At 34.0% G+C, this 19,128-nt stretch overlaps 1 protein-coding gene across 2 annotated transcripts in view; it reads right to left on the reverse strand.

Annotated features, from left to right (window-relative positions):
- Window positions 1-17,151, reverse strand: part of LOC148619508 (4-aminobutyrate aminotransferase, mitochondrial-like) — a 29,193-nt gene extending 12,042 nt beyond the window's left edge. Inside the window, exons 1-8 of one of the 2 annotated variants that reach the window (XM_088579475.1) lie at window positions 17,075-17,151; window positions 16,851-16,978; window positions 12,397-12,518; window positions 4,918-5,035; window positions 4,009-4,058; window positions 3,370-3,450; window positions 2,925-3,017; window positions 1,498-1,624 (exon numbers count right to left, since the gene is read on the reverse strand). In XM_088579475.1, coding sequence (XP_088435601.1) covers window positions 1,498-1,624; window positions 2,925-3,017; window positions 3,370-3,450; window positions 4,009-4,058; window positions 4,918-5,035; window positions 12,397-12,518; window positions 16,851-16,914 — 655 coding nt within the window. In that variant the 5' untranslated portion in view covers window positions 16,915-16,978; window positions 17,075-17,151. Of the gene's footprint in view, window positions 1-1,497; window positions 1,625-2,924; window positions 3,018-3,369; window positions 3,451-4,008; window positions 4,059-4,917; window positions 5,036-12,396; window positions 12,519-16,850; window positions 17,036-17,074 lie in introns of those variants that run through there. The other variant, XM_088579474.1, reaches the window with a different exon arrangement.
- Between the last annotated feature and the right edge of the window lie 1,977 nt (window positions 17,152-19,128).

Below are 19,128 nucleotides of genomic sequence, written 5' to 3' on the forward strand. Positions count from 1 at the left end.
AGATAATGTACTTTACTTCTATGATGTGAAAAGTTTGAATTTGGACGGTTGAAGTTAATGATGTGTTTAAAAATATGACGGTTAATATTATCAATGTTTACTAGCATATACATGACTGTACATTTGTTTGCAATTAATTTAATCATAATAAAATTGTCACAGTTTTGTGCGGGCGGCATATGGCAAGATGGTAAATGGGACATGTCGGGATCCCCAAATTGTACGGAAGCTTATATTTTTGGGGTTGATCTTCTGTATTATCGCGGAGATTGGTATTTACTAATATGTAAAATTGTGGTCTTCTTTGTTACCAGAGAAACCGGTCGCTGAATTGTTACCAATGCGGAATCTTTGAACTTCTTTGAAAACACCGGAGAGTTCGGGTAAATATTTGCTATTGTATCGGGGTTCGTGTTCCATGGTCTCTCTTGCCCTGTGTTATCATGGGACCAGGAGGACTGTAGCTTTTACTGGTACCAGTAAAACAGGGCTAGGCTTGCCCCATTACTAAATAGTCTAACTTTTGTCTTCTTGTCACATCCTGTTCACGCAATTACTTTTCACTGTGGCCGTATCTTCCACCTCAAGTTTGTGTTTGAATGACAAATGAATCTTTTGATAATTACCCGTTATACAGGCAAGGACATCTTTTCATTCAAACTATTTCCTACCGTGTACTATTAAGATGAGGAATGAACTACCCGTAGCCATTGAGCAATTAATGTATCTAATGATATGATTCGACCACCCTACTATTACAGTGGAAGTAGACTTGGTCAGATCTTGCATGCCAGGTTGCGTATGAACAGCCTCTCAACGAGTACCTGTTTAGGCGTAACCTGGTTGCCGGTCCGAACTGTTCCTGTGGCCAAGTAAAGACAAGCAACCATTTCTTACTTGAATGCAAAAAGTACTCAGAAATCCGGCTTAATATTATATAAACTTGAGTTTTCAGGTTGATATTAATGTTCTTCTTAAAGGATCTGACAGATGTTTTTACAGCAGAACAAAATACTGAATTATTCTTGAAAGTGCAATCTTATATTATATTAAAAAGTAAACGATTTGTAGATTAACACTAATACTGTATGTTTTTTTTTTTTCTAATGTATTTCATCATATTTCTTCTGATTTTACCTACATGTCTATCTTCCTTTTTACATATTATTTTTCTATTTCACTATTGCTTAAGAGCATGCTGATTCAATGTGCTAATACTTGCCATATGACCGGAGACGGATTAACATAAGCTTACTAGGCTTGTTTCCGAATCCTTATGATGTATCACTGTTTTATAAATTGTAATTGATGTATTTATTTAAAATAAAATAGATTCATTATTAATAGACTAACCGGCTGTTGTGTTTTTCACGAACCGAGGGACACCTAACCTTAACCGTGCATGAATTTGCAAATACTTATTCACTGTTCAACAGACGGACAAATCCTTAGATTCTCTTGCATTAGTATACCATACATGAACCTGGATATACATACCCATAGTTCTTCCGTGAAAGGCGTTACTGAATGACAGTATACAAAGATCAGGACTACCCGGGGGTACTCCTGTTAAACATGTCTTTAGTTCCTCCTGGGTAGGGGGAGCACCACCTCTTTTCTTCCTCTGAAAAAGATTAATCAGATGTATTTTATCTTAAACTATTTAGACATCAGACCATTGTTGGAGTCGGCGCCACCTTATGAATATTAGTGAATATAGCTGCTCGCTGTATGTTTACCACTGATTCGTGAACGTGAACGCGTTGCTTTGTTATGACAGTTGTTGATGGGTAGCACCGTATTTTGACACTTGTTGAGTTCGTAGCACTGTGTTTTGACCGTTGTTGATCGCAGCACTGTGTTGGGACCATTTATGAGGTGTTATGGTCATTGTTTCAATGTAGCACTGTCTTATTTCAATCGGTGAACGTACTACTGTATTGTGACCATTTGTGACTACTATCCAATAAATATGATGAACGTAGCACTCAGTAGATTGGTGAACACTATGCTGTGTTATTGAACGTTACGCTACATGTTATGGCCATTCACGAACTAGTGATGTCTTGCATGTAAAACCATTGGAGAGCGGAGTGCTATATGTTATGACCACTGGAGGATGTAGTGCTGTGTTCCTTATTTTAATGACTATATGTTATAACCACTGGAGGTTGTAGTGCTGTGTTCCTTATTTTAATGACTATATGTTATAACCACTGGAGGTTGTAGTGCTGCGTTCCTTATTTTAATGACTATATGTTATAACCACTGGAGGTTGTAGTGCTGCGTTCCTCATTTTAATGACTATATGTTATAACCACTGGAGGTTGTAGTGCTGCGTTGTTTTTTTAATGACTATATTTCTTTCATTCGAACGTAGAAATAAATTCTCTTAAAAAACGACATAAATACCAAATTCGTTGACATCTGTAAAAAGCGCAAAAAACAATACAAAAAAATGAATGTTTATTTACATTTCATCAATATATACAAAAATGTAAACAAAACTAAAATTAATCATACACATAAATATCGATGAAAAATAATTTAATAATAAGACTAAAATGTTTTAAAGTAAAATTTACAATTTTAAAAAATGCCAGAAATGAAAAAAACATAAAAATATTTTCCCTTTCATTTAAACCAGTAGGCAGATTTTGAGACAGAAATCATTATGTCAATTACAACAACAGAAAAACTTGTCGATAATTTAAAAGACATAAAGACTGCCGGTAATATATTGCTGTCATCATTTCAGTGTAAATGTATGCAAATCTTTTAAAGTGTTCGACAAAAAAAGATCCATTGCTTATTGATGCGAAGAGTGCAAACTGAAAGCGGAAAAAATAATATCTATTTGTGTTATATCAAATAACGCGTTGTTAGACTGCATAACTAACATAGAAGCTATGTAATTGGATTACCTGGTAAGCAATAAACATTGCCTTTTGTCCATGTTCTATTGAGCAAGTTCCACAAGCCATTGTCTGTACCTCTGATAATCCCGGAGGCGAAACCTGTAAACACCATACAAACTGCTTATTCCACTTGAGGGGTAAACACTACTTTATCATTCATAGTATGGTTCTCATCATATGTACAATTTGTACCAATTAAGTCGGTTTCCTAAAAATCAAGTGTCTTTTACTCTCGATGTATTTTTTTTTTTTTTTTGTTTCACATAAAGACATACAGACAACTGAACCTTGCTAGGTGTTTATTTCCAAAAGAGCAGGTGACACAAAAATATCTTACCACGGTCCCAGATCCATGTCCCAATTTTGAGGAATTTCGACTAATTAGGAACTTTGGTACAAATGTAAAGCATCCCTCTATCTTATATTTATATATATATATAATTGTACATACCGCAAGGAGGGAAGAACGTAACCTCTTTGGCCAATTTCCGGGAGGATGGACTGCCAAGGCAGGTCTATTAATAAATGCATGCTAAAAAATGAAAATATTTTATAACCATATTTATAAATAAAAATACTAAATTTATATGATGACAAATATTATTATATTTACTTTTTATAACCCTTTCATTGTTGTTCCGATTTCAGGCACTTAAGCACAATTTTCAATTAAAAGCATTTTTTTAATTCTGGGATACAAATTTGGCGAAAATTCCTTTTTGGTGTCGACACAATGTTCGGAGATTTTCGTACAAAATTGATGGCACAAATTCAGAGAGATCCAATGTCAAATAAAAAAAAACGAAAAAAAATACGTATTTGAAAAAAAAAAAAGCTCTAATGAGTAGTAAATTATGATAGTTACTAATGAAGAAAATATGATCACCTAACCGTTTACCGAAAAATCTTGTAAGCACAAACCAGTTAATTTTCCAAGAATGGGGAAGGGGCTGGGATTTTCATGAAGGCCAGAATGGTTTCCGAATTTGAATCAATTCAAATCAATCAGTCAATATAACAACTTTACTCAAATACAAAAATACACCGTAAATTAAATAAGTAAGCATTTTTTGCTTGCATTTTTTCTTACCATATTTTCCTCATTTTTGTAGGCGTTTATCAAAGCAGGGTGGTTATAGCCTGAAAAAAAAACAACTTATTATCGTAGATTCTCTATTTTTCTAGCAGATATTCAGAATTCTATACTGTACCTAAATCACCATTAATACCATTTGGCTGCCATATAAATTACAACTATAAATATTTTTAATTATCACAGTTAATTTTTGGTGTAGTATTCCAGGGGACCTGAAGTAAATACAAGTTCTGGCTTCGCTTCTGGTTCTAACTATGCAAGCATGTTGTGTACTAGCTCAGAATTTCAAAGAATGTTGGGTTTTCTGTCATAACGACCTTGATAGACTTAAATTGAAACTTCCATAAAATATTTCAAACTTTTACTACTGATTGACAATAATAATTTATCTTTAATACAGTGTAAAGCCAGTAAGTCGTCTTAATCAAGGTTCTTACGGAATGTCATTATACATGTACATGTGTTTTGTGTATTGAAATGTTATTTTTGTTGTCCCTGTGGAGACACGATTGGTATAGTACAATACTTTGAATTTTGATTATTTTATGAACAATTATAACATACTTCTCCAAAATGACATATCAAATACATTTTTTTTTGCGTTGTGCCTTTGTTCTAAATCAGTTGTGTACTAGAAATGTTTCATGACTTACATCGACCGTTCTTTCATGTCTTCAAGAATTGCTTGAAAGGTATCCTCCAACTTACCCAATATCACATACCCGACATCACTCCCCTAGACCTTTATCGCATACCCTGTATCACACCCCTACACCATTATCGCACCGTAACTCAGAACACACTTTAAGTATAGTTAAAATATATGACATAATGAACTCTGTATCGCATGTGGTATCAACTCTCGACCTATATTACCCCGCAGGCCGTAGATGGAGCACCTACCTATTGGAACGGAGGCTATCTGAGTATAAAGATCAAGCAGAAGATTTCCGTCCACATCTGCAAGGTAATTCCCATAACTTCTGTCATAATCAACAAAAAACTGGACTGCTCCTACATTCTTTTGAAAAGGAGAAAAAGAGACTCATAAGTCAATTACAATAGTTGTATTTGAATACACGGGTGCATAAGGAAGCATTTCAGGGACATGCGGAAAAATAACATCTATGTTACTACCTTGTAACTACGATTTACCCATCTTGCCTAGGAGAGTTACTACCTTGCCACGACGGTTTACCCATGTTGCCTAGGAGAGTCACTACCTTGGCACGACGATTTACATATCTTGCCTAGGCGAGTTACTACCTCGCCATATGAAGATACTATTTGAACTTTGAAAGTCCATACAAGTCCATATATGTATCTATGACGTATTTATATCAAGCCACTATCAAGACTCGTTGTGGAAAGTTTTTTTGTTAGATTTTTATTAAATTGATTTCAGTGAATCTGTTCGGCAATTGATCAGTTGCGCCATTGCTATAATCGAAGTTTTTGGAATGCATAGAACTTTCGTAAAAAATTATTAGTATGTCAGGATGGCACTTAGTTGCACCATCACAATATAATGATGGAGGACTTTACAGAAATTCCACACAATCATTTTATTTCTCATTTGCAAATAGTACATCACATAATAATTTAATTTAAAGAGAATCCTGCCCTTTGATTGGTTTGTTGGCAAAAATCAACATTGTTCCAATTGTATAAACTAACTTGCTATTTAGGCCACGCCCACCTTTTACGGAACTACTTTTTGTTTGTCAACATCCGAAATTACGTTTTCAGTCACATTGTAGTGTTGAAACGATTTTGTTTTGTGACAATAAATTATTAACTAACTTAATGTCCGCCGGGTTTATGTCAAATTCCTGTTTTAATAACAATTCAATTCAATTTTGGAAAATAACTGAACATTTCCCAGTGATGAAATGACAGCGTCTTGCCGCTGATTTTAAAATAGCGGCCAATTTGTTTACTAAAATTACTACATGGCGGGAAAATTAAAGTTGATACTTACGCAGTGTTAATAAAAGTGATGGGTATATCATTTTTTTAATTAAAATATAATGAATGTATTCAGTTTCTGATTAGTTTATACGCTATAATCTAATTGGACCCGTTTACGCTGAAACAATCCGGATTATTCAGCGTAAACGGACCCAAATTAGGTTATAGCATATAAACTAATCAGAAATTGAATACAATCATTAATTATAACATATCTTGCATTTCATATTAGTAAAACATGTGGTTCAAGTAAGATGAGAGAAAAAAATGAGTTTTTCACGATTTGCATTTTTTTTTCGCCTCTTCCTTTGCGAAGACAAGAAAAGTGATATTTTATCCAATTTATGACAAAATTGTATCATTAAATGGACATTTAGAAGTTGTTATCTGAACTGGTAGTCATGGATCCATATAGTAACAGCTGATAACCATAATAATATCTTATTTTGTTTACATTGTTTTTGGTATTGAAACATGCAGAGATACAATCTACGTTTAGCATACGATGACTTTCATTTGGGATAATTAGTATTTATTTATATGCAACATCGTTTTGACAGATAGTCTAATATTATTTTCTCAATAACATAACTTATAACTTACAAGAGGCCCCCAGGAGCCTGTATGAATCGCTCACCTGGTTGTCCAACAATTCAGACTCAAGAAGACTTCGGTAGGACTTATCATAAGGGTCATTTAAACAATTGAAAGTTTCTTTTAATCTATCACAGTTTTCAAGATATTGACTGAAAACTGTAACAAAAAGTCATTCTCCCCTAAAAAGGGTAAGAACTCTTACAAAAAGTCGTCTGACAAATTTTAACCCTGAAAACTTTTGTAGTCCTAATAATAAGGATCATTTCAGCTACTGAAAGAATTTGGCTAAACCTAACGGTTTTGGAGATATATGCGAAAAACTACTGTCTGACCCCTATGTTCTATTTTTAGCAACGGCGGCCATGTTTTTCCACGGATCGAAAATCCCCACATCCATTCTATGCAAGATACCCCAAGAAACATTCATACCAAGTTTGGTTCGAATTAGTCAAGTAGTTTCAGTGGAGAAGAGTTTTGTGTAATTGTTAACGTTGACGATGGACTACAACGACGACGACAGACGCCAAGTGATGGCAATAGCTCACCGTTTAGTAAATATTTTGATGTTTTGTCTGTTAGCTTTAATATGTCGCTCATGTGCTATATTTTCTTTAGCCAAAGCTACAAAGAAATGGGACTCGCAACATTTTTTCACTTAAAATTGCAATATTTCTAATATATAATGTAAAAGATGAATCTAGGTGAAACAAGACAAAGATATAGTTGGTTGAATTTAAAGCCATTAAAAGGAATTTCAAGTTAAATTTCATATAATTAAAAATGAAAGACCAACGTACAGCTTGCTATTACCGATGAGAATCGGAGGAGAAAACCCGTGATATATGAAGACGGTCAATAGTAAACTGTTGACCTGGTCCACAGAAAAATCAAGCCCTTTTGTAAGAATAAGTTAAAATGTTACCTTTAATATCCTAAAGAAAATTAACATTGAAATATAATAAAACACAATATACCACACGCGCGTCATTATTGAAGCTTAAAAAAACAAACACCAAAATATGTTCTATATGGTGATCAAAAAATCTTTTATTATAATAGTACTGATTCAAGTAAGGTACCCACTGTGGTATATATCTTGTTGATGAAAATGATCAACAAAATTAACAGGACTGCGTCAATAAATAGATAACGCAACTAAAATTTCAGATTGTACAACGGGTCTGGCTAATGACGTGAAATTTAAAAACATGTCAAAGATACACGCATGGACTTTCAAAGTTCACAGAGTATCTTCATAATGGCGGGATGATAAGTTGCAGAGGCGAAATAAAAAAAAAATTCAGCATGTCCCTATTACGCTTCCGTACCAATAGGACTCTGCTAATCACTATATTAAAAATGCAGAAATCTAACACATTATTGTATTTTATGATTACCATCAATGGATATACTTTTGTCACATTGATTAACAACAATTACCAAATGTAATTACTTTGGTATTAATTTAAATTACTTTCTTATGTACCTGACCGAACAACTGAGATCTCAATGTCCCGGATCTAGAACAGGAATGAAGCACCTAATATAGCAGAGTGAAAAACTCTTGAAATAATTTGTCAAAAATAATCAAATGTCATGTAATAGTTAAGGGTACAATCGTCTATCATACTCACTAAATCAGTCTCTGGTTTCAGACATTGATTTTGTAAAGTGTTTATAGATAAACATTCATTGAAATGATTCACAAAACGGACTAGAATTCTTATTTCTTTTACAAGTCGTACCAATGTAAGCCAATGGCTATATCTTGATGTGAAATATTTATCAAAAAACCTTTTATACAAATTGATTAGCTGTCGCGCATTTGGAAGTGTGAATTGTATGTCAAGTTAGATTATATCTAAGTAAAGAAACCGAACAGAAATATATATATATGAAGGTGTTGGAATTCATTTCAAACGGCTTGGCATTATATCTTCGTGTTTAGTGAAAAAATACTCCAATGGATGACTGTATATTTTTTTATATCCGGGTAACCCAATCCATTGATACATATTTGATCAACTTTTCTTGACCAGAAAATGTATCCTATTTTCTCTTATTGCATTAAGTGACGTACAAGTTGATAGTCTAATAAATTTAGAAACTGAACTGAGTAGTTCCCACATGCTCATTCGTAAAAGACTTCTTAGGAATGTTTCTATTTTTTGAACAGGTAAAACTTAAATAACCTGGTTTGCGCCAGTGTACACTTATAAAAAAGTTTAGACTGGCCTAAAGCAGGTTATTGAGAATAGCCTCTTCAACTACTTCAAACACTCCTTATTATATAATTTCTCATGGATGGCATTACAAATATTAATATTTGATTCGTAATCGAAACGATACTTATTTGTTGAAAGTATTTGAATAGTGGAGAGCGGACCAGTTGACGTTAATGACGTCATAGTACCAAACCCAGGGACGGATCAAGGATTTTATATTAGGGGTAGGGGGCGCACATTAAATTTTTTAGGTTATATTTTTGAAATATTCTTCTAGAGCGGGTGCAATGTAGATATCTTTTGTCGTAAAATTAGCAAGAAATTCAAGTTTCAACCTAAAAACGCTTAAATCTACCCATGACTACCCACGCTTTGCAAACTTTTAGGGGGCGCACACCCGCCACGCCCCTGCCTAAATCCGCCCCTGAAACCAGGTTATACAATATAACACAGGCTGCTGAAAAGGAAACCAACCAATCAGAAAGCTTGTTACAAAAAAAATAATAAATTCTAAAGAATCCCAAGGGAACCCCAGAAAATCTCCTCTAAATCATTTTCATGTTAATCCTGCAAAAGACGATTATAATTAAATCTGAAAATACCAATAGCCCATTATATAAATTGATAAGTCGGATGTTGAGAACAAAACCAACATCACAATTTGTATTAAGGAGCTATAGGAATATAACTGGTGTTCAACTGAAAATAGTTGACCTTTTTTTTACCTCTGATTGTTACAAAAAAATTACCTGTTGTTCTTTTTTTGTATTTACCAGAATAAACTCAGCGTTTACTTCGATATTCAAGTTGTTAGATACATAATTCATCAAGGAAAAAAAACATGAGATTATAAATAAAGAACTGTCTTCACATTTCATGCTGGGGAGGATCCAAATATTTACAAAACAAGAGACTCCCAGGAGGCTGAATTGCTTACCTAGTTAAATTTTTGCCTTTCAAGGGTAGCAACTCTAACAAGGAGTTGTCCAACAATTTTGACTCACAAAGACTTTGGTAGGACTTATCATAAGGATCATTTCATCACTTGAAACGTTCTCTCTATTTAAGTTTTAAAAATATTGACTGAAAACTGTTAAAACATCATTTTCGCCTTTCAAGGACAATAACTCTTACAAAGAGTCGTCCGACAACTTAGATCCAATGAAGAATTTTGTAGGCCTTATCACGAAGGTCATTTTCATTTCAGCATTGAAAGTCTCTTTCTACCTATCTATCATAGTTTTCAATATATTGGCTGAAACTGAAAAGAAATACATCATGTTTTACCTTTCCATGGCAATAACTCTAACAAGAAGTCGTCCGACAAGTTTGATCCCTTGCAGACTTTTGTAGGCCTTATAATAAAGATCATTTCGGCAATAGAAAGAGTTTGGCTTAAACGAACGGTTTCGGAGATGTATGAGAAACTTCTGACTGACCCATTTGTTCTATTTTTTAGTTACAGTGCCCATTTTTTAGATGGATCAAAATTCCAACACCAGATCTATATATACAAAACGCCGTAAGGAATATTCATACTAAATTTGGTTCTAATTGGTCTAGTAGTTTTAGAGATGATTTTTGAAAGAAATGACATAAAAAATATGGATAAAACGTCGGAAAAGGAGAATAACTCCAACATAGCTTAGGTCTCACTAACCACTTCTAACGTTTCCATTACTTTACATGTTAAAAAAGTAATTTTCAAAGTCTCACTGTGAATTCCCAGGACAAATGACATCTTAAAGTTGCATACCGTTGCGAAGCTTGGAAAGTAAGGCTTCCAAAATCATTATGCTAATGGTACGATGATAGTAGAAATTCTTCACAAAATTTACTTGAATAAATAATACTGAAAATCCACATTTCTACCTGTTCTGACAGCATGGAGGCAAATTACTCATACATGTAAACAATATTCATACACTTTTGTAGTTAATTACATATATGATTTTAAAGTACACATTCTTAGCTTTATTTTGACTACTTTTATTCATAATACACACAAATAATGCACTTACAATGCATATGTCTAGGTTCAGTGTGTTTTTGGTACTACATAGGGGGGGTGGCCATTTGACCCGGAAGTGGTTAGCGAGACCTTAACAGATTAAAACGATAACTTGACCGTAAAAGATCTCATCATGCTGAACACTTACTCCGTCAAAATTTGGCTTAACATAACGGTTTTGTAGATGACCTCTTTGTTCTATTTTTAGTAACGGCGGTCACGTTTTTCAACCGATCAAAAATCCCAACATCAGTTCTATGCAGGATACCACAATAAACATTTATACCAAGTTTGGTTCTAATTGCTGATTACTTGCCAGAAATGTATTTACTGGATATATAAGAAGTATTGAATGATATTAAAGAAATTGCATTTGGAGTATATTTCTGTGTAGTGTTCAGAAATAGTAGGAAAGTTCCACTGATGAACCGGTGACATAAGGTATTTTGATCCTGAAATATCAAAAACCCCGATGGGACCTTTATTTGCATTACACCGATATGCTGAAAGGGTACCTTCTATTATTAATACTCGCAGAAGACATTTTCATCCCTCTGAATAAAAACAGGCAAAAAACAACGCCGAGTTAGTCAAAACTAAGAACAGGTAGGTTGAAAACAAATTGTGTAATTTGACAGAAATTTTCGATTCGAAAATTTAGAAACTCGGAAAGGCCAACTGGTAGTTTGCATTTTTAATATACAGGATGTCAGAGGATTTGTGTTCATTCAACCTAAATATCACACACACTGGCGCAATGCTACGATGTCACGTGAAATTTTGTGTGGTATCTTAAAGAAAAAATTAATGTCATTCGTATTCAATTGCAAAATTGTGAATTTAAATCAAAGGGTTCTATGTAAACAATTCAAGACAACAAACATGTGTTAAGGTACATTTGAAGTCCTTTCGGTTCTTTCTTTTTATATTATCCATATGTTTGCAATTTGACAATTATTTCAGGCGTAAAAATTATAACAATCGATATACATTGATTCAGTACAGGAGTACTTTGATTTCTTTTCTTTTGACTATTAAAATTTAGTTTAGTTGATCAAGGTAACATTCGATTCGGCTTGCTGGATTTTTTTTCAATTAAAAAAAATAACTTTATAGACCTGTCTATCTTAGTATTTATTCAATTCAGCATAAAAAAGCGGAGCAGTACCTTTTTTCATATTGCCTTAATGTGCATGAGATATTATGCTTTGAAGTCGATTATGCAATGTATTGATGGAACGTCACAATCGACCGGTTTTAATTTTTTCTTTTCTTTTGACTTTAGTGTTAGTTTATAAAGATAACACTCGTTTCGACTTGTTCAAGGTTTTTCTTTAAATAACTTAGGTAGTGCAATACCAACACAAACAAGGAATAAATATATGCAAAGGTACAGTAAAGTCGTGAAAATAAATGCTTACAGACATACAGACAAATAGCGGGTAACTTATATACATGTATAAGAATGTTGACTGGCTGTTTTAAGAAAATATTGCGAAAACAAACAAACATATAATACAAACAGGCCAAATAAACTTTGATCTGCAATTTTCTGCGACTATGAACCAACACAGTTACCTGGACTGCAGATAAATCACTGATGAGAGTCTGAGATTTTGGTCCAGGAATTTCTGTGCCTATTATAGGTGCTTCCGGTTCACTGGAGGCAATTCTCTTTAGAGACACTGACTGATGAAACCCTATAATAAAAGAAATGGAATAGTATGGCCTAAAATATACGACTCTCCCTCCTCACCATATTACCTCTTTTCTTCAATAGTAAAAAATTATAATGGATGATATGGTGCAGTTTAACAATTCAACATTTAAATTAAAACAGATGACAGTCATAATATAAATAGTTAATGGTGTGTGATGAATTGAAAACAATACTGAATACGCATACTGTTTAAATGAAAGGAAACCTGCCTACTTTGTATATTTTCCAAGTTCAGTCAGATTGAAGTTCAGTAGACGTAATTTCTTTATTTCTTAAAAAAGATCATTAAAATGGAGCAAAATGCGAACTATTAGGTACACTTCCATACAAAATATAGGCCCAATATTATAAATTTGTTAAATCTAAGAATGTGATTCATTTTTTATGCGACTTTAAACTAAAATTCTAGAGTAAAGTCAGCAAAATGAATTACTGATGAGAAAAAGAAGAACGAGGAGAATTCAATTTAGTTGATAAAAACATGATCGTTTCCTGACACAATGATACCGATACACATATGATATGAATTTGATCCTAATATATCACAGTCCAGTGACTAGGTAAAAACAAGAAAACAAAAGACGAGCCATCCACGTACATAATTTAAACAACAGAATACAAATTATACATAAACGTCTCAGAATGTGACGACTCTATTCGCTATACTAAGGGTCTGAAAAACAAAAACAATTGAAGATAAGAAAAACATTACAGGATATAAAACAATAAATCACTTGCATACAATATGATCTCCCGGGTATGACATCGGGTACTACGTCATGCCCAGCGACAATAACCCGGATATGAAATCGGGTGCTACGTCATGCCCAGCGACAACGATAACCCGGATATGAGATCGGGTGCAACGTCATATCCAGTGACAGGTGCTACGTCGTGCCAAGCGACAATAGTCCGGATATGACATCGGGTGAAACGTCATGCCCAGCGACAGGTGCTACGTCATGCACAGCGACAACTGCAACATTGCAAGTGAGAAATCTTCAATAAGCATCAAGTTCGGTGGATGCCAATTCCATGAATCCGTTGAGTCATCTGTGAGTTAGAAATTAAACTAAGTCTTCATATTGGTCAATCAAATTGTGATGTGATGGTGATTATGGGTTTTTTACGATCTTGAATACCAAGATTAGTAGAACCAACTGGTGTTGGTAGCGGAGTCCAGCCTTCAGGATATATGATAGTATGTCCTACTAGCGGTTTGGTTGCAGCGTAGACGCTCTGGCCTACTCCAAGACCCCACGTGGGTTAGGGAGCGTTTCCCCACTCTGTCTTTGTATTATTTCTACGGAAGAGTGAAATTGTGTTTAGTGTCTGTAGCGTCAAAGTACAGATCACATTCACAGAGGTAACGACTAAACTGTTAATTGTACACTCTATAGCCCGGATTTGACTATGGCAAGAAATCGGAAATTCAAAATCATCACGTTGGTCACAAACTTTCAATTTAAAAAGTCCTGTGTTATGTACCTATAGGTTAAGGTCTACTGTACGTACATGTATGAAGCAGGCGATCGGAAGGTGTTTATCAGCTGTCTCTAAAATTTCAAGTGCATTTTCATAGGACAAATTTAAGTAACCCTTCAAGTTTTTAAAAGGTATTTGTAATACCTCAATACCAACGAAAACCGTAAAGTTAGGGCAAAAATCTGTATTTGGCAGCCCTTCTTTAAATTCCTACCCCTTCTTAAATACAGGCAAAACATATTAAAAACATGTTGCACTACTCAAATTTCTAACAATACAATGGAAAATGGAGGATGTCTAAATCAATTGTTACCTTAATGTTTGTATGTCTTGGGACTGAATCTTCTTTAGTCAGTTGTCATATAGTTCATTTTGATTAAAATTGATAAAGTCAATTTTAATGTTGAAATTTCATTTTTAAGTTCTAAAGTTCCAAATTTAGAACATTTAGAGTTTAATTATAGGTATTTGAACATTGAGATATTTTAATAATACATCAAGTTTTAGTTTTATTCTCCCACAGATGGCAAAAAGCTGTTTTCAATGAAATTAAGTGGAAAATGATTCCTTGTTTGTTCTGAAGATTAATTATCTAAAATTAACCAGGCTTTGGGCCCAGTTTATGAGATAGTTGTAGGCTTAATTACTTGATTGCGCAGTTGAAGTAATTAAGCCTACAACTATCTCATACACTGGGCCCAAAGTCTGGTTAATTTTAGATAATTAATCTTCAGAACTATATGACAAGAAGACAGATATTTTGGCCCGAGATTTAACTAATAAAACATTTTTTCTTCCTACTACTAATAGTGAAGTCCAGTTAATCATGACGTTTGTTGAAGCATATTTTTTAACTTGACGTTCATGCTTCAGGAGGCCACCAAGCAAATAACTATCAGTCTTCCATACTAACTAGTTACAGTCTATATTTAAACAACCTCCTCGTTAGAAATTTGAGTGCATATAGGACGATATTATTATTCAAACTTACGAGTATAAACACAAGTGGAGGTCAGGTTTGCCTCAAGTACATAGTAGTGTATATCTATTTTGACACAAAAATATATATATAAAGTAATTACGTCATTTTTAGCCATATATGTATGTCAGTGGTACAATGTTTGTACCACAGTAACTTATGGAACGCCTAAACTGTCTGATGAGATACACATTTGTTTACGTGTTGTCAACTTTATATTACTTGCTGTGGTTTTATAATTACATGTGCTTATTTTGTATTTACGTTATGTAGGAACATCTTTACATTATGTCGTTTTGTCTTTACGTTCTGCCATTTCGTCTTTACGTTCTGTCATTTCGTTTTTACGTCCTGTCATTTTATGATTACGTTATGTCAACATATATTTACATTATGTGGATTTATCTTTACGTGCAGTGGTTTTCTTATAACGTAAGGTCGTTTCATCTTTACATATGTCGATCTCTAAATACTGTTTGTGCATTTTCTTTTCTTTACGTGCAGTGATTTCTTCTTTACGTGATGTGGTTTCTTCTTTACGTGATGTGGACAAAAATTTCAAGATGACGTGTGACCCGGAACTTTTCGATCCAGTGTAAACTTCAAATCAGTCCGTAAAAGGCAAAATAGACGTCACAACGCCGATTAGAAAAATGCTGAACGAAATACACTTGGGTAGTCTATGAAAGATGAAACGACCTCACGTTATAAGAAAACCACTGCACGTAAAGATGAATCCACATAATGTAAATATATGTGCACATAATCACAAAACGACAGAACGCAAAGATGAAATGGCAGAACGTAAAAACAAAACGACATAATGAAAAGATGTTCCTACATAACGTAAATACAAAATGACCAAATGTAATTATAAAACGACAGCAAGTAATATAAAGTTGACAACACGTAAACAAATGTGCATCTCATCAGACAGTTTAGGCGTTCCATAGTAACCCATATAATATAAAACACTAAGGAGACGGTCATTTGATTTCGAGGATGGAAGGTGGGATTTGATTGTTAGGATCGAAATATTCAAATTTGACTATATTAACAGTCGAGATAATATTTTTCACATACATATGATAAAAAATTATGTTCATACATGTAAGAGCAAATATATATATATATATATATGTACACTGGTATATGTCTTATATTATATGTTGTGTGTGTTTTTTATGCATTTACATTCCCCTCCCTGTGACCTTTATATAATAATAAAATATTCTTATATTATTATTCTTATTCATAATGTTTGAATCATGGTGGTTTTGATCAGATCAAACTGTTTGTGTTTTTTTCCCATCAAGACCAAAATAATTATTTTCCAAAAGGCCAGTGTCAAAATATTTACTCTGGAATTGTTCGATCCCCACTATGGTCGGTCGTATAATGTGTTTTGTTTTGATCCCAACATTAGCCAACATCTGCAGTACAACTGCATACATTGGAACGCATCGAAACTCTCTAATTAAGCTATGTACGTCCAGGTTTATATACTACAATAATTAGAGGTCTTATTGTCTCATGCTCTTTCCTTTCTAATAATAGCACATGTTAATTGCTACAGATAGATGAAAGGTTGATGATCTTTACAGAGAATCTATCTTCACATCAAGGATACATCCAGATATTTATTTAAAAAGGGGTCGGGGTTCAATAATGCCCATTTATGCCCAAATGCTACATAAGATAACAAAATTTTCCAACAAAGGGGAGGGAGGAGGTCGTACATGTAACCACTGCATGGATCCCCTGAATTCGCTACTAGCTATAACAGTCTTAAAATTTCAAAAATCGATCATCTTTTATTTAAATTATGCGATCGTACATGCATCTTACCTTGATGTATTTGAAATAGTTTGTATTTCACCTCGGAAAAGTGTCTGTACCAAATCGAACGCATTTTCTTCGCGGTTTACAACAAAACGCACATTTGTTTTGTTTACATTAAACCTGTCAACCCCTTACTATGGATAAATGGTATATGCCATATGTAATCTTTCTCCTCTCCCAATCTGATTAAAATCAGCTGTTAGGATACGCTACACTGCTTAGTGTCTTACGCTCCCTAGGCAGTGTAGAGTATCCTAACAGCTGATTTTAATCAGATTGTCTCCTCTCCCTGTTGAAACTAAAGATATCGATCCTAGTGACCGTAATGCTTTTCACACAGTACCGTTACCAAGGAAACTGATAAAACTTATGTGCAGTCTGCTAGATTATCGAATTTGGCCTATTTACAAGCACGAACAAATCATGTTCCTTTTAATAACAATCAGTCTTAAAACAAGAATAAAGACCCAAATGCCCATGGCGCTGTTAAATCGGCATTTCTGATAGCTAGAAAGGGAGGTAATTTCTCATTCGCAAAAAAATCGATGATCCGACCACATTCAGGATAAACACATGACCAAAACTTCGTGCAGCACATAGGCTTCGTCTGTTTAAATAAATGAAGAAACTAGTCCTGCTAGAATCGAAATAAACCACGGAAACTCCATTTTATCATCGTTTTGCCACGGGCTGGCCATTTATGTTGCATTGTTTTACTCCGAGCGAGAGCGATGGGATACATAACGACATTAATGACCAGTCCGTGGCAAAACAATTATAAAATTGAGTTTCAGTGATATATTGCTTAATTCTGTTATAAGCCCTAAGGAGTTCAATAATGTCATTCAGTGGTGTGGTTCAAGTGATTACAAGGCATAAATCGGGGCTCTTGAAACACCATTTTCTGTTACCCGTGGCAAGTAAAATTCAATGCAGAGAAAGTGGTATTTACATATGCCCGTCAATTTTGACGGGACGTAAATATGAACCGCACACACCAGTCCGTCCGCCCGGCGGTCAGATCTTTGTATAATAACTCCAGAACGCTTTAAGCTATCTAAATTAAACTTTAGTCAGTTGTTCATATTGACAAAAGAATGTTCCTTTTATTTTTTTTAATTAATTTTCAACATTCAATTTTTGACTGATAGGACTTTTGCATTTAAAAAGGACGGTTCTGTTTTTGCGCTCTTACTGAAAAATGCTTTCAGGAAATGCCACGAAACTTTAGGATATTGTTTGTATCCATGGTCATAGGCTCCCTTTCGTTCGTTTCGTTTTTAGGCATTTTTTCATAAAAGCGAGGTATTTTTTTTTTTCGTTTTCTCGACGCTTTCAATCATTTCCACAAAACTTTGAGATATTCATTGTTTCCATGGTCACAGTCTCTGTCTTTTTCTATAAAATTTGATTTCACATTTTCAATTTTTGACAATTTTTCATTAAAAAATTACAAATTAAAACATAAAAATTGGCCAGTGTGACAATTAGTCATTACTCGTGCTTGCATCCAATATTCATTTTACGCGTAGGTAAAAACGATTCTCAAAATTATAATATTCATGTTTGAAACAAAATGGGTTTCACTTGGCACATTTCTTCGTGTAAAATTTCGTACTTTTGATGGAAACTTTTTGAAAAGTTTGGGTCTGAAGTATAATAAGATAAGATAGTATAGATTAATCATTTAAGACCGATCGCTACTTTCTTAAAAGAATTATGAAATGGGAGATGGTGCAAATAGTGGCCTTCTTTGTGCCAAGTTTGGTTAAAATCTATTCAGCTGTTTCTTTTTGCCGAACGGAAGAATTGTTCGGACTAGATGAAGTCGAGGAAAAGCTTTAAGGTCTAGGGAGAAACTCGGTGGACTTAGACAAGTATTTTGTTCCTTTAAGTCTGCAGGGGCAGGGGAAAATTCGACTAATAACTAAACTTTTCAAGTTACTTTATGTACATGTATTTGTACTACTTGCACATTATTCTACATTGGAAATAGGAATGCTCCGGAATGTTTCATCAGATTCGAAACATGGTTGCCCATACAGTTCGTTTACTCTGCACCGGTTACGAAATATGGTTGCCCTTGATACTTAGTTTAACTGAGTCTTTATGTTATGTGTAATGCGCTTTTAATTGAGATGTCAAATTTGTTTCTTACTTTGCACGAGAAAGGTGATAACTAGAAAGTTTAAAAAAAATAATAAGATATTCAGGAACCGTTGGGGCTCTCTTAAACACGATCAGTCTTTTACGGATACCGCAAGATATCTTAGGATAAAATCTG

Source organism: Perna viridis, chromosome 4 (assembly GCF_037379345.1).
Source record: "Perna viridis isolate PV_CMFRI_1.1 ecotype Kerala chromosome 4, ASM3737934v1, whole genome shotgun sequence".
Classification (NCBI taxonomy): Eukaryota; Metazoa; Mollusca; class Bivalvia; order Mytilida; family Mytilidae; genus Perna; species Perna viridis.